Genomic DNA, 20,785 nt, shown 5'->3' with positions numbered 1-20,785 from the left:
AGCAGCAGGTAAAGAAGGGTCAATACAGACATTATTACTGGTAATAAATGATAATAAATAAGTACAGAATTACCAGAAAGGGGGACGCTTATGACAGGACAAAGAGAAACGGCTTACCACCGCTAGAGGGTAACACCCCTGGGCAGCCCATTCCAAAGCCTTACCACCCTCCCGAAGCCCAACCTGGACTTCCCCCGGCACACCTTTACGACCATGTCCTCCCGTCCCACCCCAATCCCGGTGAACTCCCCGGCTGTTGCGGGTGTCCCAGGGCGAAGCGTCTCTACCTGCCAGGTAGGCGGCGAGCTGCCGGGGCCCGCAGCGCACGGCGAAGCGGACGCTGGTTCTCCCCGCGGGCTGCCCGGGCCGGCAGGCGGGCTGGAGCACGGTGCCGCCGGAGCTCTCCCCCCACCACCGCAGACGCACCACGGCGGGCGGCTGTGGGGCCGCCCACAGCACGCGGGGCACGGTGCAGCGCAGGAAGCAGCGCGGCGGGCCCTGCACCAGCGGCGGGAGGCTGGTGACGGCGGCGGCGGGGTCGCCACGACCTGCGGGCACAGGCGGCGTCAGCGGCCCGTACATCACCCCCAGCACCCGTGCCGCTTCCCGTCCCACCGCAGCACGCTTCTGTGCCCGCCGTATCCCCCCAAGCCCGCGCTTCGTCCCTCTCCGCACCTCCCCTCCGCCGCATCCCGCCCGCGCCTCCCGCCCGGCAACCGCCGCCACAGCGGGGGACTACAGCTCCCGTCATGCCCCGCGCCCCGCAGAGCACAGCGGGGGCACGGACTACGTTTCCCATGGTGCCACGCGGACGTGTGTGCTCGGCGCCGCGTGGCGGCGCTGTTGGGGGAGCCGCTTCCGGCGGGGCGGGGCGGGGCGGCGGGGGCGGCTCTGGGGCGTCCCGGTGATCCCGGTGTTCCCGGCGCGTCCCTCGCTGTCATGTCGGCCCTGGAGAAGCAGCTGCATCTGGGCCGCCTCCCTCCTCGGCCCCCGTTGCCCGGCGGCGGCGGCCAGTCCGGGTCCAAGATGCGCATGGGGTAGGCAGAGGAAGGGTAGGGGCGGATGCGGAGATCGGGGTGGGGTGGGGGGGTTTGAGGGTGAGGTTAAAACGGAGGCGAGGCTCTGGAGAGAGGGGGGCTCGTGTTGGGGGTGTGGAGGGACGGGATCTACAAGGAAGGGAGGCACGTTGTTCCGGGGTCTGGACGGAGGAAGGGATCGGGCCGGAGGGGAGATCGTCCTCGGGGATCTCGACAGGGAATGGTCATTATCGGGGGTTCTGGACAGGGAATGGTCATTATCGGGAGGTCTGGACAGAGGGAATGGTCATTATCGGGGGTTCTGGACAGAGGGAATGGTCACTATCGGGGGGTCTGGACAGAGGGAATGGTCATTCTTAGGGGGTCTGGACAGAGGGAATGGTCATTACTGGGGGATCTGGAGCGAGGGGTGGTCATTCTTAGGGGGTCTGGAGGAGGGGTTGGTCCTGCTTCCCAGTGCTCCAGGTGAGTGCCATCTGGATCAGGCTTCTCCAGCCAAGAGAATCCAGCCAGAGTATCCTCAGGCTGGGCGAAGGTGGCAGGTGCTGGGATCAACTCTCCAGCTGTTTTTTCCCAGTCCTTTTGCCATCAGTGTTTGGGGGAAGGGTAAAGCACGATGTCTGGGTGGTACCTCAAAGTGTGGCTGGGGGGAGAGGTGTATGGAGATTCTCAGGAGCTGAATTCCTGAGCTGGAGTTGGACTTTGATAACCCTTGTGGTGGGTCCTTTTCCAAGTTAGAATATTCCATGATTCTGTGAAACGTGACTTCTCAGCTGCATGCACCCATGTGGAGCAGGTGAGGTCTGTGACTCTAATCCCTGCTTAAGTCTGCATTTCCAGATGATGGAAAAGTCTGGGATACTCTTTAATCTTTGAAGCAGGGGTTGAGAGCTTCATTTACATTTACATTTTTGGGGCTGTGGGAGAAGTTTGACCAGTGTCTAAAAGGATGTAACATGGATTAATTTATGTAATTCTTCCTCTCTTACCACGCATTGGAGGGGTTTTAAACATTGTTAGGGAAATGAAATGTTTAACGAATGAAAGTTTATTTTCTCTTGTTTTATAAACTTCTTTTTTTCTTTTTCAAATGCTTTCAGAGAGCACTGATAGAAAATCCAGTGTTGCGGATTTTTGTTAAGGATCAAGAATTCCCCTGGAATTCTTCCCTTGGAAGCAGTGGAGAGTAGTTCATAATCATGTTGTGGTTGCACAGCACAGCTGTATTTGTGATTCACCACTCTGCCACCCAGTAAATCCCTTTACAGGTGATGTTGTGGGAGGTGCTGCACATCCAGCATGGAATGGCCTCCTCCAGGGGGATTTGGGGCTTCTGTGAAAAGGAAACAAGAGGAAGTAGGATAGAAAGTTTAGCTTAGGCTGAATTTATCCTTATCGAAGTTCAGTTCAGTACAAACAAATGCAAGATTCCCCCAAAGAGAATTCCACCAAAAGAGAACGGAATTAGTTGTACAGGGAAAGCACAGTCTGATTTTCAGTCCTAGCAGATGTACAGGGTTGCACTGAAATAGTCAACTTTTACAGGGAGCAAAAATAACTAAACTCAGGAAAACATTTATTTGCTGCATTAAGCGTCTTGCATTTATCAATGTGATTTATTTCTGTGCTTTCCATTTCTTGAATTGCAGGCCAGGGTGTAAAAAAAAATTGGTTTAAACTTAATATCCAAGAGTGGCAGCAACTTGATTTTTCTGTGGCTAAATCCCCTGACTGGTGTGTTGGGGACTTTCTTTTTATGCCCTTTTTGTTCCACCATGCAGGTCATCTTAATGTGACTGTAGTGTGGCTGAAAGCAGATCTTGAGAAGCAGAGGGTCTAACATGTGAGATTGCAACAGAAAAAGAGAATTTACTGAGGACTTCTTAATCAAAATAAAGTCTTACATTTTTTGGTAATATGCTGTTAAAAGGTTAATATGTGTTTCAGTAGTTCATAAAAAAAATGGCACCTGTTGCTGCACTTAAATTTGTGAAAATAAACTTGTTTATAGCTTTTTCTTTAAAACTTACTCTTTTCTTGCTATTTTTCAGTACAATCACTTTCTAATTTCTCTCTGTGGTAGAGTCTAATTTGAGAAGTCAAACTGGCTGAAGCCAATTGAATCATGGAATTGTTCAGGTTGGAAAAGCCCTCTAAGATATCAGAGTTCAACCTTTCCCCCAGCACTGCCAGGGTCACCACCACTATCCCATATCCCCAAGTACCCCATCCACACAGCTTTAAATCCCTCCAGGGATGGGGACTCACTGCCGCCCTGGGCAGCTGTGCCAGGGCTGGACAGACCCTTTTAGGGACGGAATGTTCCCTGGTATCCAACATGTTCATAGCACGTGGCATCAATTCCTGCTTTGCTAGCACAGTCCTCTCCTCCCTGCATCTAAGTGCTCTCCACTAGAACTGTCCAATGAAAGGATGGTTCCAAAAGGCTCCTTCCAAAAGAGGCTGGAGCTTCTCTTCAGCTCGAGCAATATGTGAAACTCAGGCACTGAGAGGAATTCAGTGTCCATTTCTTTAAGGAGTGCTCATGATCAAGGCTCTGTTGGAAATTGCCTGCGTGTTGCAAGTGATTCCTTCAAATTGCTCAACTGAAGTGGAAGCGAAGTCAGGCTTTATGGCCTGATTCTGTGTTCTGTGGGGAAATAAAATAATAGAATTTGTAAAGTCACTGGTGGAGCAAGAGGCCCCAGACCCACGGTAGCAGATCCCAACAGCAGTAGCAACTTCTGCATTTCCGGTCTTGGTTTTTGCTTTTTGGTTTTTTTTGCTAGTGGCTCATTCTGAGTTAATCACTTGGATGGGATTTAAAAATGAAAGTCAGTTTGCTGTTCCCTTCCAACATGTGAGTAAAAATCATGTACAGTCTCTGAATCTTTTAAATTATCTACAAGAGCATGATTGGATCAGATCTGTGTAATTCAATCGTGGCAATTCCAACTCATTTTTCCCTTTTTAATCCATTTTTTCCCCTTGGAATCCTTTTAATAACAAAACATTTTATGTATTCAGCATCTCTAAGGCAGAACTTAAGATACTGTCCTTGTCAATTTTTAGAATTTCTAAATACAACTTGTCAGCCGTGGCAGCTCTTACTTGTAGATGATGTTTGATTTGGTTGGGTTCAGATATGATGTGAGAATGAAATCTCTTGATTCATGCACTTGTTCTATATTTGTTTTAGTAGTTTTAAATAGGGGCTCTCAGCAGAAAAAGGACTTTCTGAAAATGGTTCCTTCTGCTTGGTGTGCTTTTTTTTTTTTTTTTTTTTTTTTTCATTTTAGGAAAATACCTGAAAGAAAACCCCTTCAAAAATTGAGGAGAGATTTTCTGAGCCATGTGGGTGTCCTAGGGATTGAGGACATGGTAAAGAGGACAAACCGCACAATAAGATAAAACAGCTGTAGAGGGTGCCCAGAATTTGTTTTGTGATTCCAGTTTAATATTCTGGCCAGCTGGCTTGGAGTTTAAGGATCATTCTAGAAAAGTTGTGTCAGATCCATTTCTGTTTTGGTTTGCTGGATACCTTAAAAAGCTGTAATTAATTCTGTCATCTTAAATATTGGTCAGCAAAATATGGCTTCAGCATAGGAAGGTGCAAAACCACAGATGCTGTTTATTTGGCACACTTCTAATTTTGAATGTGTGTTGATGCTTCACTGAAGGAATCAGCTCTAGAAAAACTCAAAATCTTTTCTTTCTCAAAATCTTTCTTTTCTTTGGAGAAAGAATCTTTTCTCAGCTCATCTTTTCTGAGGGTTTTTGCTCAACCCTCTGTGGTCACCTGGGATTTTGTGGGAAAACTGCCCATTTATTCTGCCCTTTTGGGGTTCGGTGTTAAACCTAAGATCACTCATGTTTCCTCAGCATTGTTTGGAGGTGAGTATTGTGTTTTAAATCATGATCTGCATATATTTTCATCAGAGGCGATGATAGTTTTTAATTCCCAGCTCTTCTTCCTTTTCTGCTCCAATTTCCTTGCAAACATAGGAGTTCTGCTGTATGTTTTTCCCAGATACTTCATGTATGACACAGCTACAAACATTTTCTCTGGAGGTGTTCACTCTTGTTAAGCTGAATTTGAAGCACTGCTAAATGCATCAGTGTGGCAAGCTCCTAGGGAAGGGCTCCACCTTATTTTCATGGATTCCTCTTGCAGTTGATGAGATACTCTCCATGGATCTGCCTTGGCATTAGCATCTGCCTGCCTCTTCTAGCATTGGATCTCTGCTGTCAGAAGTGGCATTTGAAGGAGACAAAAATACTCATCCCTGGAGGTGTCCAAGGCCAGGTTGGATGGAGCTTAGAGCAGCCTGGTCTGCTGAAAGGTGATTTACTTGCACCAGCCAGGAGGCTGCTGTGTTCCCCTGAGCAACAGTGGCTGTCCATCCTGTAGCCCTGCTTCCACAGGAACGGGTTCATTTGGCACCACACAGTCAGTCAGCCACTTCCCCGTGCTCTGCCTCCCCTATAGGTAAGAAAATTGCCCTGCAGATTTCTGATGTCACAGTAGTGCAGGGGCTGGGTTACCAGGGATTGCTGGTCACCACATTTATGGATTTTGTGGGAAGGAGGAGTAGCCAGGCAGATGACGATATTTACTGATCACCTGGAATTGCTCAGGGCAGTGGAACCCAAAACCAGCTGTAACATGCTGTTCAAAAGTCTGACTGCAGTTGAAATGCTGCATACTGAAAGGGTGATAGAATTTATTTTCGCTAACTGCGCATCCTACCTATTCAAAAACCGGAGAAGGGAGATCATCCAAACTGGGGGCATTTCTCTGCATCTCCAGAAAGAGCCAGAACTGGTATGGAGAGAGCATGTGATCAGGGCTGGGATGGCTTCCAGGGAAAAATTAAGCTTTGAATGTAGTATTTTTTTCCTTGATCAGAGAATGAGATTAAGCTGAGGCAGTAAAAGAGATTAATATTTTCTGGAATTATGTAGGTGTATGACATCTCATTTTCTTTAATTGAGATTTGACAAGAAGTCTGGAAACCCACAGGAGGGAATTTGATCCATTCAGGGGGTGGCTGGTTTATGTTTCATATCCTAGAAACACCAGGGGAAACAGAAAATTTGTTTCTACAGAATTGAAAAGCTGCTTTGTCTGTTATTTTCTGTTTCTTTAGGAAGCCAAGAATTCAGGAGAAACTTCTTCAGCAGGGATTTTTCTGCTGTGAAGCTCTTTCACCCCTCATGCCCATGCTTGATTTTAATATTCTGTGCTGCCTGCCTGCCTGCCTCCCCCAGAAGAGCTGAAGTGCAAAAACATGGTTAAAATGGTGCACTGTTACTCATCCTGTATCCTGGGCTCGAATTGATCCTAATTATGCCACTTCCAAAATTAAGCACTACTCTTTTAGCCTTACTGAGTAAATAACAGCCCGAGAAACAAATTCTGCATCAACTGAGTCATCAGGAAAATTCTGATTGCGGAGACTTTTGTCAGTAATGGGGGTACAAGGAGAGGGCACAGCTGCACCTTTTGAAGGAAGCAAAAAATAAAAAATAAATTTAAAAAAAAAAATTGGTTTGTCAACTGGGCACCTTTTGTCTGTGGGTCACTGCAAACCCAGAGGTTTTACTGGGACAGTATCACTGTTCTGTTTATTTTCCCGTGGCTTGGGTCTATGTAGTCTAAATCACCATTGTCCAGTCTTCCTTGGAATTACTTGATGAGGAAAATACTCTTTTCGCTGTTTCCACTACATTTCCTCAATAGGAACAACAATTAGGGAGGGGAAAAAGGGGAGGATTTCTTCAATGACAATAAAATTCTGAATATTGTGGTTGTATGGGTATTTCACTGATGTGTAGTTTGCTTCCAGTCTGAACTGTTGTGTAACATCAGCGTGTTCTCTTAAGTGAAGAGGAGGCCTGGATGCCAGTTTCAGTGAAAGACTTTAAAAATAACTCTTACTTATGGATTTTTTTCTGTCTTGCAGCCCTGGAAGAAAGCGTGATTTTTCTCCAGTGCTTTGGAGCCAGTACTTTGAGTCTATGGAGGATGTTGTGGTAGAAAATGACACTGGCAAGGATATATCCTTTTTTTTTTCCATATTGAATTTGTCATAATCTCAAAGATTGGGGAGGTATCACATTTTGTTTAATTTATTGGGCTTTTTCAGCTTTTTCATGTGTTCCTTCTCATCTTCCGTTGTGTCTCTTGCAGGCTTCAGTGCCAGTAACTAGAACTATCCCTTCCAGGCTGAGAGTTAAACTGTACCCAGCAAGGCCAATTCCTGATATCATTTCTTTAGTAATCATTAATTTTAAAAAAGGGTTTCCAACAGTTCAATAGCTTATTTTGCAGGGAAACACTCGTCAGGTTCTCATAATTCAAACCGTTTCAGGACCGAAGCTGTTCCTGATTTTTATTAACTACAGTTAGTTAAGTGGCAATCAGTGTCTACTCAAGATTAATAGCAGCAGTACAACAGATAAACCTCAACAGAAACATGTAGATGTGAATAAATATTTCAAATTTCTGGCCAAGGCAGAAAGGTTGTGTTGCCATCAGTGCCAAATGGGGGTTTGTACACAAAGGGGATGTGCTGGAGGTCTAAGCACATCCCTGAGGCAGAGCAGTAGGCACCAACCCAATCATTAATTCAGCTGCTTCCACAGTTCACATCTGTCCTCAGCCTTTCATTTGGGCCTCAAGCTTTTGCTGAAAGGAGTAGAATAAACAACTAAGATTTGCTTGAATTTGGGATGCTTCTACACACAACCTATCCAAATAAGTCTAGTAGGCTTTTTATTTTATATTAAACCCCTGGGGGACTGCAAAGCCTTCACCAAATGCGGACAAGGTGCCCATCATGAATCACGGAGTCACCAGAGCGTGGTTTGGGTGGGAAGGGACCTTAAAGCTCATCCAGTGCCACCCCTGCCATGGCAGGGACACCTTCCACTGTCCCAGGTTGCTCCAAGTCCTGTCCAACCTGGCCTTGGACCCCTCCAGAGATCCAGGAGCAGCCACAGCTTCTCTGGGCACCCTGTGCCAGGGCCTGCCCACCCTCACAGGGAAGAATTACTTATGAACATTTAATTTAAATCTCCCCTCTTCTAGTTTAAAACCATTTCCTTGTCCTCTCATTATCTTGCCTGTGTAACAAGTAACTCTCCATCTTTTTTTACTAATGGATTTCTAGTTCTCTCTTAGTTTCACTTCCTTCTTGTGCCCAGGGAGAACAGGACAGGGGATGAGTGAATTATAGGGCGGGGATGAAAACCTGGGCAGCTGAAATACAGTAATACAGCTCTTGAAGCTTAAATTGAGTTGCATTTTTATCCAGGTAATGCTTGAACATTCCTGTTGGTCAGAGAAATGAGGGGTAGAAATAAAATACTATTGGGCATTGCAAGCTCCAAAATTCATTCTGCTGCCTTGAAGTAACTCTGTGAAATGTCCTTAACTGTTCATACACTTTTCGAATTTACAAAAGTGGGCTGGAGGGGCCTGTCTTGCTGCTGTTACATGGTGGAGGCCACTCTGCTCTGTCCTGGGCTGTGTTTACTGTAAGTAAAGCTGCTGCTCTATAGAAATAAATGTGTGGAAATGGAGCCCTCGGAGTGTGGATAACTATCTATTCACCTTTGGGAAACATGGGAAAACAGTATTCTAAAAGACAGTAATATTCTCTTTGAATGGCTGGGGTTATCGCTTAGGTGCATGGGCACCCTGCAGATGGAGGGTTTGGGCTGTCTTTAGGGGCTGGAAAATACTAATCTGTGGATTCAGTGGGCTTGGGGAAAGCAACTGCTCCAATCATTTAAGAACTGAATAACTGAAAAATCAAAACAAGAGGACTAGTAGCTTTGAGGTCTGGGTAGCTTTTTCCAGTTGTGTAGGTGGTTCTTTTAAGAATCCCTCAGCAAATTCCCCCACTTCTGCTGGGCTGTTATTTAAATAATCAATGATTCCTTAACACAGAAGTCTTCCTGTCAACAAAACATGCCACTTCTCTGTGATGCCTGAAATAACTTAGTTAAATTGATCTGTCAGGGACAAATAGAGCCATAATTATGTTGCAGTTATTATGCTCTGCCTTATGTTAAAAAGATTCCTCAGATGTTCCCACTGACCTCTTTGGACTAATCAATTTTCATACATTTCAGCCTGTAAAATTCTATTTTTTGAGAGCAAACTGAATGTGTACTGCAAAGCAGCTGCTTCACCTCCATGTCATCCATGGAGCCCAGAGGAATTTTGTACCATGTGGGGCTTGAAAAGCAAGGGAATCCCTTTGGTGTCCATAATCCCACTGCTGTTCCAGTGTCTGGAGGTGCTTTGACCCATTAAGGACAGTCTTGTGGAATATCTTTGCTTGCACTCTGTAACACCCTGTCCAATCTGGGTTCAGCCATTTTGGAGGCTGTGAAGGATTTTTAGGAAGTGCTTGTTGTTGCTAATCCTGCTTTGCAAACAATATTCCTTCTGTCTCTCCTTGCAGTCTGCAATCATTAACAGGATCCAGTGTAGGATTGTGGCTTTGGACCTCCGAGGCCATGGTAAGTCAAAGAAACAAATCTGGAGTCAAATCAACGTGTTACACACTCCCATTTTTTAAAGAAGATGCAATGAATTCCTCATAGGATGACTAGGAAAGCATCCTTGAGGCATCCCATTTTTGATTCAAAAGCAAGGATGGAAGACTGGCTTCAGTCAGGAGCTGAGGCCCCCCCCTGAACTTCTGCATGAGACAGTGGTGGACTACTTCCATCCACCAAGCCCTCTTTCATATTTCCATAACCCATGGGTGGTCTTTGCCATGAGAAATAAGGACTGTTCTTTCATTTTAAGATCTGTAAAGAACAGTTATGAGTGGTGTTTGCTACCCATAGTACCAGGTCTTCCTGTTAATCCTGTGTTTCGTAATTATTCATAGTCATTGCAGTAGGCTTGCTCTTCATATCTATGCCTTAAAGCTTTGTCACTGCTCTAAGTCCTGAGGGGGCCTGAAGTTTTTCAACTTAAGTGAACTTAACTTGGGTTGGGTTTTTTTCAGGAGAAACAAAAGTAAGGAATCCTGAAGATCTGTCTGCAGAGACTATGTCGAAGTAAGGAAACTTATGCTTGTTTCCCTTTTCTTTCCTTGGATGAACAATAAACTACTTGAGGGCACACAGCCTTCATTCAAAGGAGCTGGAAGGTGGTTTAATTTCACATGATTCTGGTAGTTACCCTTTTTTCCTTCCATTCTGGGACAGTTTAAAATGACGTCTCTCCCAGCTGAGTCAGATTCCAAGAGCAGGAGTTGTTTTCTGAGTACCCTGAGTTTTTAAACAGTGAGCACTTTAAACCTGCATCATGCTGAAGAGTTCACCTAATGGAGGTGGAATGCTTTCCTTATACATCCATGTATAAGGAAATGTTCATCCTTGGACAGAGACTTTTAGCCTGAAATCACCAGTTTGACTCTTCCTCAGCCCTTGGAGTGAGTGTTCAAAGTGGGCCCACATTGGCCTAGTAACACCCCCGAAGTCTGGGTCATGGACACAGGATTTTCAAGCATAGAATTGCTTTTTCAAACTGTCATGACCTGCTTTGGCATGCAAATCCATCCCCCTCTTGACAAAACTGTAAGAAAAGCAAATACCCGCTGCTATGTACATTATGTTCTGCCCATATTTAGTACAAAGAGACTCTTTGCTGTGACTACAACTAAACGATGGATTTTGCAACATTCCCATGGACAAATCCACTTGGTTTGTTGAGGGGAGGCCATGTGTGAAATGTATTCTGACTTCCATTGTATACCTTATTCCTGCTGCTTATGCCTTGTCAGATCCTGATGTGTAACTGTCCTGAGGAGATGCTGGATTAAATAATTAGAATATTTCAGATCTGGAGCAGCACTGGTGTGGGGGGAAAGCAAGTTCCTTTTCTTTTGAAACCTTCCCCCTTTCTTTGCAATGAGTCTAAAACTTAATCCTGAATCTCTTTTATATAGGAGCCTTAAGTTATAACTAGTGTTCCTGATTGTTCTTTTAAATCAAATCCCCAAGTAATTTTCTCCAGCAGAGCAAAAAGCTGGTCAACCTGTTCATTTTTTTCACTTGTTTTCCATTTTCAATACTGCTCAGTTCTCAGGTTCCTCTGAATGGCTGTAGTCAGGAGAGCCAGTTGGGGAGGTGTCTTTAATCTGCTCCTCAGTAGATTTCAGCTGTTAGCTCTGCTGCTGTTTTGGGGTTTGAGAATCCCATCCTGGGAAAAGTGTCAAAAAGTGACAGCTTCAGTTTAACAGTAGCTGCCTTACGGGAAGGATGGGGAAATTGCCCCTTGCCTTGTGGCATCTGTGCTCATAGAGAGTCTCAGTCTTTTTGCTTGTGCTCAGTGTTGTTCATCTTTGCCATGGTCAGTAGGGCTCAGTTATTTTTGTCTCTGTAATTCCAGCTTTTTCTTTTAAGAACAATGTATTTCTTGGTTTGTGCTTCCACGCAAGATGATTTGACAGCTTTTTCTTGCCTTTTATTCAACATTCCCACCAGCAAGTGTCAGCCTAAAATATTTTCTACAAGGAATCACAGAATTTGGTCTGGAAGGGACAATAAATTTCATCCACATAGGCAGGGACACCTTCCCCCAGAAGACCTAGACCAGGTTGCTTGAATATATTTTAAATTAGTATATTTTAAATGAGGGTAAATAAAAAGAGTAATTACATGGATGTTCAGGAAAGCATTGGCTTGCAGGGTTTCCTGCTTTGGTACTAAGACAAAACAGTGACAGGAGAATAAACTTGTCAGGTTTGCCTGCGGGTTAAAAGAGGTTTTGGGGCCATCTCAGGTGTGTCCCTCGTCCTCCCATGGAGGTGGAGGTACCATGCACGGTTCTGTCCCTTTGCAGGGATGTGGGGAACGTGGTGGAAGCCCTGTACGGGGACCTGCCCCCACCCATCATGCTGATCGGGCACAGCATGGGGGGGGCCATCGCCGTGCACACGGCCGTCGCAAACCTGGTGCCCAGCTTGCTGGGGCTCTGCATGATCGACGTCGTGGAAGGTGAGTGTGGGTGCCCCTCAGCTGTGCTTCTGCCTTCCACCTCTTCTCTTAGCCCCAGATCCCTGAATACAGACAATTCTGCCCCATTCTTACACCAATTCCATCCTCCTTACAGATCCTACGCATGCAAAAATCTTTCCAGTTTGACCCCTTCTTTTCCTTTTCTCAGGTGTACTCTCTGCTTTTCTCCTGCTAATTTCGCAGAATCAGAGAATCAGCTAGGTTGGAAAAGACCTTTGAGATCACTGAGTCAAACGTATGACCTAACACCGCCTTGTCATCTAGACCATGGCACTAATTCCTTTGAAACACTTTCTTGGTGGGGAAGAGGGTGGCTTTTGCTGTAATGCTTGGTGCTGATAAATGATTGCTGCTTTCTCTTACTATCTGAACATCCTACCTATTCAAAAAGTAATTTTCCAGTGTGATTGTTGGCTCAGAAACGCTAATCTGTACTTTCCTTAGCAGCATTAAATCACTGGGCAGCTCCAGCTCTCTCTGAGGGTGCTGCAGCCCATTTTGTGTAGAGGGATGTGGCAATAATTTCATCAGATGCCATGAAGTTGATGAAGATGATGCCATTTGCTTTTAGGTACAGCCATGGATGCCTTGAACAGCATGCAGAACTTCCTAAGGAGTCGTCCCAAAACATTCAAGTCACTGGAGAATGCCATTGAGTGGAGGTAAATTCTCTGGAATCCCTTGTCTCTGTAGCTTGACTCCCGAAGGAAACAAAGTTTATAGAATTTGGCTGTTGACAGGCCCTCTCCAGCCCCCTGCCATGGGTTTAACCCTGTTTTACTGTTACCCCACCACCAATTCTCCCTCTTTCTCACAGTTACAGTGACAATGGGAGGTTCAGGTCACTTTAACGTGAGCCACTCAGTTCTGTCTGAGAGCAGGAGCTTTGGGAATAGTTTGGGGAAATCCTGAGCTGTAGAGGAGTTAACCTCCCATTTCTGGGCCTTCTGGAGTAAATATTTCAGTAAATATTTCTGTCTTCTGATTTTTTTTTTTTTTTCCTAGTGTAAAAAGTGGACAGATAAGAAATCTCGAATCTGCCAGAGTTTCTATGGTTGGTCAAGTCAAACAGTAGGTGGCCTTTGATTTATTTATTATTTTTAAATATTTTTTGTTCTGTTTTACAGTACCATTGCTACACACATGCACTTTAAAATTAAAATTTCTTTAAGCAAAACTGCAGAAGACCTATGGTTTTATCCTGGGTGGTATTTTGGTTTGGAGGTGGTTTTTTTTGTCAGAGAATCAGTTTCTGGTTTTATTTTCACAGGTGCGAAGGGGCTGCCAGTCCTGAATGCCCTAAAGCCATAGTAGAGGGAATTATTGAGGAAGAGGAGGAGGAGGAGGAGGATGAGGAAGGGGGAGGCTCTGTCAACAAAAGGAAGAAAGAGGATGACACGGAGGTAGGGAGTTTGTTGCTGTGTTTTCAGCTTCCCCTGCAAAAGCTGTCACCTGTGGTTATCCAAATCATTCTGATATGAAAGGGAGCCACTCCAGGGAGAGAAAATTGGATGAGAGCCAAGCACAAATGTTCAGACAATTTGCGAGCTATTTGTGTCAGTAAAAAATAGCAAATTGATTGTCCTGAATCCTGCAATCTTCTCCTGAAGGCTTTTCTCCCCTTGGTGTAGCTCTTGCTGACTTGTTCCCTACTCATGTACTTTGGAGAGAAATTTAGAAGCAAGATTTACCTGGAAGTGTTTAATCCACCAGAGGGAGCCAGTATTTTTGTATTTTCTATATCTATACATTTATGTATTTCCAAATGGCTCCCTGAGTTGGTTTTCTTTTTGCTGTTTTACTGATCACTAATGCAGAGCTCTCTCTCCTCCCTGCAGACAAAGAAGGAGCATTTATACACGTGGCGAATCGAACTGGCCAAAACAGAAAAGTACTGGGATGGCTGGTTCAGGGGTTTATCCAACCTCTTCCTAAGCTGTCCGACTCCAAAGCTTTTGCTTTTAGCTGGTAGGTGTCTCTTCCAGTCCTGGTGTGCACTTCAGTGATGTCACACTTGTATTTTAGAGAACAGGGTCAGCGCTGGGCTACAGTGTTTCCTGGGAATACCTGGGCTTCTCTGTCTCTTAAAATAGCGTGGTGTGATTGGAACTTCTCAGGTGAAGGTGAAATACAGCTTTAAGCCCTTTTTGTACCTTAATAGAAATACAGTGTGTAAATATCCTTTTAAGTTGTAGGGAGGGCTGTGCGCTTGCATTTTTTGGCGGTGTTTCTTTCCTGTCACTTCACTCTCTCGAGGTGCAGCAGTGAAGTGTCCTTGTCGTGGGTGTCAGAGGTGTTTATTTTCTGTTTTTCAAGCTAATGTCTCTTAAAATATGGAGTAAAGCCTGGCTCAGAGAGTTGTGTTCTCTCTGGCTGTTCTCCAATACATTTGTTTATTTGATTGTAGGTGTTGACAGGCTGGATAAAGATCTGACCATTGGACAGATGCAAGGTAAGCATTTAATACTGTTACTCCAGCCTTACTTAATGCTCTTTTTGCATGACAGGTGGTTGCTGTGGGTACAGTCAGTATCCAAACAAATGGGGCCTAAAGAATTCATCCATCCCAAAGTGTTCTCCTACTGTGGTCAAGGAAAGGTGGGGAAGGTGAGGAGGGAAAGGTTCAGTCTGAAGCGTTGTTGCTGTGGGTTTTGTTCAATCTAGAGTTCAGTGCTCCCAGCAGCGGAGCTGCCACACTTAGATCAGAATGGTTGTCTGTGAGGGCTTCTTTCTAATCCATTTTTGCCCTTTCTAGCAACATTCCTGATGTTCCTAGCTAGAACACTTGGGACCATTCAAAATTGACCCATCTCCCAGTGTTTTTGCTGGCTTTCCAGAGCAACCAGTACTGGAAAGTAGTATTGGATAGCAGGATGAGCGTTACCTTAAGGTAAATCCGATAAGAGTTCCAGCTCTGGGACTTGCCTGCATTGAAAAGCTCTGAGAAGTTCAGCTTCATTTTAACTCCTGGTAACCTGTTCTAGTTACACCTGAGAAGGTGAATTAAGCAGCTGGTCCATGTTTTTTTTGGAGACCATTGGCTGTGCATGGTGTGGAGTCTGCCAAGTCTTCCTGCTGTCCCTGGGGCCTCTGTTCCAGCTATGTTTAGTGAGATTAGTTGGTCCAGAGTGTGAGATCTGTGTGCTGACTCTCTCAATCCACAGGGAAGTTCCAGATGCAGGTCCTCCCACAGTGTGGCCACGCAGTCCATGAAGACGCTCCAGACAAGGTGAGTCCCACCGTGGGGTTGGAGCTACATAAGCCATGATCTAAAATGCAAAAAGGGATCTGTTCCTTACTGTGGAGCAGAGATCATACTTCAGGGGAAGTTTTTGGCATGACAACTGGCTTTCACAAGCAGCTTGGATTTTTCAGCTGTCTGGAAAGCCCCGGCTAAGATGTTACATGCCACAGGGCTGGGCTGTGGATTTAACTCTCTGACTTGTGGTGATGGACCTAATTCTAGCCATGTGGAGTGTGGATTTCTCCTCCCTTCCTTTCCTCATGCTGTTCCCCACTATTCCTTTGCACTAAGCTGCAGCTTTAGGGGTTGGTCTGTGTTTTGTTGGGTTGGGTGGCTCACATTTTCCAAATAGAAACCAAATGTTCCTGAAGTAGCATTGACAGAGCAGTGCTGCTTCTGGGCACTGCCAGAGTTTGTGTCCAGATGGAAGCAGGAATGCAGTGCAGCCAGCAGAGCCTGTGGTTGGGAGCACATCTGGTTTTAAAGCTCATTTTGCACTGACAGCCGTGTTAAAACTCAGCTTTTCTGTGCTTCTCTTTACCAGTCTGAAATAGGTATTTTTATCTAAACATACTGAGTTCCTAAGTTGTTACTCTTTTTTTATGCATTCTATACAGTATTGACCAGGTTGGAGGGAGCTTGGAGCAGCCTGGTGTAGTGGGAGGTGTCCCTGCCCATGGCAGGAGGTGCAACTGGATGAGCTTTAATGTTCCTCCCAACCCAATCCCATTCCAGATTACTATCTTGCATCCTGAATTTACCTCTTCTCCCTGCTAAACTTAGACATTGTTTTAAGAATTACTGAAATAGGTGGAGAAAAAGTTTGGTCACTTCTTGATGGCAGGTTCAGTGTCGGAGTAAAGCTGGAAGTGTGTCACATGGAGCTCTTCTTGTGAAGGAGCAAACTGAGGAAGGAGTAAATCCTGAAGGACGTGAACTGTTGTTGGAAAACCTGCAGGCTTTGAAAACTGACTGGGTTTCATGTTCTCTTTGTGTCCTTTTAAATCCAGAGCAATTTTTTCCCCTTCTCTCAGGTTGCTGAAGCTGTTGCAACGTTCCTGATCCGTCACAGGTTTACAGAGCCCATTGGTGGATTCCAGTGGTAAGGCTCCATGGAGTTGTGTCCCTGAGCAGAGCTTCTGCTCTCACTGCCTGTTTGGCTCTTGAGGTGGGAGGTTGAAATTTTAGCATGGTGCTAAAAAACAGAGGTAAACAAACAGCTCTGAATCACAGCCAGTAATAGATTTGTGGTGTTCTTTTTAAATTTCTCATATATTTATATGTGCTGATGAAACCTCCTCCCTTGGAGGGGAGAAGCAAAGCAGATTTCTTTCTTTATAACCTGCCAGAAAGCAAAATGACAAATTTTATGGCATTTAGCTTAAATAGTATTTTGTAAAGTAACCAAGGCCCTGTGTTGTGGAAAGAACTTGCATCACACTCCCTTGGCCAAGAAATACTGGTGAGATGAGGCAGGTAAAGCTGTGTGCTTCACTTTGCAGACTTTCCATACTCATCTCATGTGTCTTCTTATCAAAATGCCCTGTGGAAGCCAGGCCCCTGTGATCAGCCAGGCAGTGAGAGAAGAGTGTGACTGATAAGCTTGATATTGCAGGCTGATGTGTACGTAGGGAGAGAGGGAGAAGAACTAAGGACTTTACAGCTAAATTTAGGCTGTTGCAGAGTTTGCAGAGAATACCTTGATGCTAACATGGGGTCTTTCTTCTATTCTCTTTTTTGCCTCCTAGTGTGTTTCCTGCTTGTTAATATCCTGGTGTTCTCCAGCACTGATTCCCATTGTAAATAAACTGCACCAGAGGCCACTGTGATGTATCCATATCCTCTCATCTCCCAGTCCAGCAGCAGTGAGAAGTTGGTGTGAGATTCATCCCCTAGAACTAGTTCTCCAGAATACCTAAATTCTTAGGGACTTTCCCTTGCTGGGAAGCAGCTTCTACTGAAGACCATGAAAAGCTCTTCAGGCCCTTGGAAGTGGGATCCTATTCTCTGCTGCCACAAGGAAAGACCTCCTGGAATCCCATGTAGTCAATCATACCAATCTCCATCAATTCTCAGGCTTTCTTGGACCCAACTGCAGAAGGGCTGTTGGCAGTCCAGATCCACTGAGGGCATTGCAGTACAGCCAAAGGCTTCAGGATTTCTCTGTGGAATCATAGAATCATCTTGGAAGTGCCCCTTAGGTTTGGGTTTTATATATACACTTTTTTTCCCCCTAAAGCAGAAGAGGAATTGGCTTCATTGTGAGCTCAGGTTTCATCTCACCAGCACCAGCCTTAGGGGTTAAGCTGTGGAAAAAGCCTGGAGGCCACTCTCCTGGGCAAAGTTGGATGGGATTGTAAACCAGAAAGGTGAGGGGGGGACCATGAGCTCCATTTCAGAGTCTTGCAGTTTTTTTAGTGCTCGTTTCAAGTCATCTCTGGGAAGAAGAGCCTGGATAACTCCATGTACTCCATCTACTACAGACACATCCCAGACCGGAGGACTCTGAACCTGTGTTTATGGAGAAGGCCCAAAAGCAGCAGGGACAACGTGCTCAACAGGCAGTTTGGCTGTTTTCGGCCCCTGGAATGTGTTTGTTCTTCCCTTCTTGTAGCTGCCACACACAGCTGAGCAGAGATCAGCGCCTTTGGGATGGAAAAACATGGAATGGGCTGTAGAAAAAACCCTGGGAGAGCTTGGAGTCAGTCCTGCTGATGATGCAGAGGTGTAGGCAGCTGTTCTGCCCAGTATTGGAGGAAGGACCTTTTTTCCACTGTTGCTTCCTAGATCATTTCGCTGCCTGCCTTCCAGAATTCCATGTGCACAGAGAGCTTTTCTTTAGGGTTCAGTTATCCACAGACAGTTCCTGGGCTTGCTTTCACCTAAGAGTCACTTTTGAGTGTAAAAGCAGACATGGTTTGGAGCAGTTTTCCTCAATATTTTGCTGGTGGATGCCTGAAATCCCTTTTTTTTGCCTGGTGGCCATAACCCCTTGCTGCTGTCCAATGATTTTAACCCTGCTCTGCTGAGGCAAAGTTCTGTGGTGATTTGGGAGCTGCCCTGTGCATCCCATGACAACAGCCATCAGGAATTCTTGGCCTTTGAGAGCTGCAGATGGGGCAAAGGGTTTTACCATGGCCTTGGGCCTGGTAGAGATCCATTTAGCTGGGATTCACAGGGCACAGCAGCCGTGTGGCCTTGCTCCATGTCCCTTCGCTGACATATCAGGTTGGGAAGCACCTGGATTAGAGACAAAAGCCTCATTCCAGAGAAGAATGCCCTCCTGGCACTTTGGCCATAGGCACTCAGGTGTTACAAGAGCAATTGCTGGCTCTCTGCGCTTCCCTCTGTGAGTCACTGTGTTAATGCATTCATATGATGTAGCATCCATCCTGGATGGATTCAATGGATCTTCAGTAGTCGAGATGCAAAATAGTTCTCTCCCCAGCCGTGTTCCCAGAATGGCCAAAATCCTCTTTTGCAGGCAACTCCTTTGTTCAGATTGTCAGGGATTAAATAATCCAGCGTGTATATCCAGAGTCTCACTTCCCGGGATCATCCTCTTGAATGATGGTGGTGAAGTCGCATTCCTCTGTGGTGAAGTAACTTGGAGAGTCTGACTTGGAGTGATTCCTCGCGTTATCCCTTTGATTTGTGAGCTCGTAAAAAAGCCCAAGCAAACAGAACCCTCTGTGGAAAGCAAATGAGTTTTGTATTCTGTAGAAGCACCGCTGGAAAAGGAATGATTTCTGAAATCCTGCGGGCTCCCTGGGATTCTGTTTCGTTGTTAACACTGAGTGAGTGAAAAGAAAATAAATATTTCAAGAGCCTATTTAATTGAATGGTGCGTCGCTCCCAGCCCTGCCCTGCCCTGGATAGGTGGCTGTTCAGGGACTCGTGGTACTGATTAAAAAATGGATTCCAGGGACAGCAGCAGCACTGTGGGGGTGGGTGGAAGGGAAATTCCTTTCGGCTCTGTCAAGCCATGTACATTTTTGAGACTGTACTTTTGTCTGTGAACTATTAATGCTCCTGCTGCAGTTTCCAGTGGGCTGCAGGCTGGGATAAATGGAATTTGGTGAAGGATACACAGGCTGTGGTAAAAGTAACTTGCAGAGAGAAGGAATCTTCTCTTTGACTTACAAGAAACAGGGACACAAAAATTCTCCCCCAGAACTCTCAGCTTTGCATTTTTCCTGCAGCCTCTGGATTAAGCAATTAAGTAATTAAGAAACCTCTCTTGGTTTCGTTTCACTTGTTGGATTGAGGATCAGTGGTAGCTTTGCCAGTGGAAGATCCCAAGGTTTGGCAGGAGCAGGAGATGTACTTTGGGATGCTGGTTTGCTGCAGGCTTCATTTTAATTGAATAAATTAAATAAATAAATATCTAAGACCTAGGATGGGTTTTGCCAGATTGTTTACTGGACAAAGCCATCAAGAACTTGCAGATGACTGGAGCATTGGGATTGTTAGAAAAATATTATTTCCTATATTGGCAAAGCAAGTACTCTTGCTTTGAATAAATCAACCCTTGAGTAAGGAGTTAAACTCGGGCCTGGAGTTGTCCAGCCAGAATTTTCTCCTCAGACTGTGATAGGGCATCTGCAGAGGTGATGCTGCAATAGTTACAGTTGTTATTTTTCCCGTTTTGGCAAAGGAAAAACTTGGACAAGTTGAAGAAGCCCATTCCAGCCTTTCTTTCCATGAGTTTATGCTTTGCAAGCAGTGTTGGGATGACCTGCAAAAGGCAGAGCTGGGCAACACAGACCTTGGAAAATTCCCCCAAGGAGGGTCAATTGGGTATTGGGAAGAAGTTTTTTTACAATTTAGGCACTGGCACTGGGTGCCCAGAGCAGCTGTGGCTGCCCCTGGATCCCTGAAGTGTCCAAGGCCAGGCTGGACAGGGCTTGGAGGAACCTGGGATAGTGGAAGGTCCCTGCCCATGGCAGGGGGTGGGACTGGATGGGCTTTAAGGTTGGTCCCTACCCAAATTATTCTCTGACTTTAGCACTGACATTTTTCCTCTTCTCCACTATTGCCTTTTCTTTTGGGAGCAGAAAGGCCTGGGAAAAGAGCTGTGTGGAGGTGCCTAGCAACAGCTATTCACTGGTTTGAACTGGTAATGAACACTCTTGGAAATCTAGACCTGGATCTTTAGGCAAGGTCCAAAACTTGAGTTATCGGCTTTTCACTTCCAAGAACCCTTGGCCCTAGTGCGTTCTACCACCCGTCTCCAAGCCTGGCGCTCTGCTCACAGCCTGGAAGTGCCCTTTGTGTTGCCCAAACCTGCATCCCTTGGTTGTGTCATCCATCTGATGATGCTGCCCCCTCAGCACTCTGTCCGTGCAGCATCTGACACGGCGGGAATGGGACTGGGTGTTTGCTCCAAGTTTTGCTGCCGGATGCTTGGCCAGTTGTGGCTGAGCTTTCCCAGTGTGGCATGGGGGGGTGACCT

General features: G+C 45.6%; 2 protein-coding genes across 34 annotated transcripts in view; one reads left to right on the top strand and one right to left on the bottom strand.

Moving 5' to 3' along the window:
- The window catches only part of C2CD3 (C2 domain containing 3 centriole elongation regulator), a 37,313-nt gene extending 36,500 nt beyond the window's left edge, over positions 1 to 813 (bottom strand). For 18 of the 32 annotated variants that reach the window (XR_015285268.1, XR_015285269.1, XR_015285271.1 and 15 more), the window contains exons 1-2: positions 676 to 813; positions 288 to 548 (exon numbers count right to left, since the gene is read on the bottom strand). Coding sequence is in view for 23 of the 32 variants with exons in the window: in XM_086883715.1 (XP_086739841.1) it covers positions 288 to 548; positions 676 to 799 (385 nt within the window). In the remaining 9 variants the exon portion in view is untranslated. Of the gene's footprint in view, positions 1 to 287; positions 604 to 675 lie in introns of those variants that run through there. The other 14 variants (XR_015285276.1, XM_086883712.1, XM_086883706.1 and 11 more) reach the window with 2 other exon arrangements.
- Positions 116 to 19,162, top strand: PPME1 (protein phosphatase methylesterase 1). 2 transcript variants are annotated; one of them, XM_023945715.2, is made up of 14 exons: positions 116 to 294; positions 7,004 to 7,097; positions 8,487 to 8,579; positions 9,515 to 9,572; positions 10,070 to 10,121; positions 11,911 to 12,065; positions 12,658 to 12,748; positions 13,092 to 13,157; positions 13,357 to 13,489; positions 13,925 to 14,054; positions 14,494 to 14,538; positions 15,251 to 15,315; positions 16,365 to 16,432; positions 17,079 to 19,162. In XM_023945715.2, exons 2-14 carry the CDS (start codon positions 7,059 to 7,061, stop codon positions 17,095 to 17,097), a joined length of 1,014 nt encoding a protein of 337 aa, XP_023801483.1. In that variant the 5' UTR covers positions 116 to 294; positions 7,004 to 7,058; the 3' UTR covers positions 17,098 to 19,162. The 2 variants fall into 2 exon arrangements, with proteins under 2 accessions (XP_023801483.1, XP_086739894.1); XM_086883768.1 differs by lacking the exon at positions 116 to 294 and adding an exon at positions 603 to 1,037.
- Positions 19,163 to 20,785: the final 1,623 nt, after the last annotated feature.

Source organism: Cyanistes caeruleus, chromosome 3 (assembly GCF_971803275.1).
Source record: "Cyanistes caeruleus chromosome 3, bCyaCae1.hap1.1, whole genome shotgun sequence".
Lineage (NCBI taxonomy): Eukaryota > Metazoa > Chordata > Aves > Passeriformes > Paridae > Cyanistes > Cyanistes caeruleus.
This window is presented reverse-complemented; position numbering and strand designations above follow the sequence as displayed.

What these genes read in the sequence shown, in the direction of transcription:
- PPME1 (XM_086883768.1), top strand. Translation starts at nt 940, where the DNA reads ATGTCGGCCCTGGAGAAGCAGCTGCATCTGGGCCGCCTCCCTCCTCGG. An exon ending in GGGTCCAAGATGCGCATGGG is followed by an intron (nt 1,038 to 7,003) that starts GTAGGCAGAGGA and finishes TCTGTCTTGCAG; the next exon opens with CCCTGGAAGAAAGCGTGATT. An exon ending in AAAGCTTTTGCTTTTAGCTG is followed by an intron (nt 14,055 to 14,493) that starts GTAGGTGTCTCT and finishes ATTTGATTGTAG; the next exon opens with GTGTTGACAGGCTGGATAAA.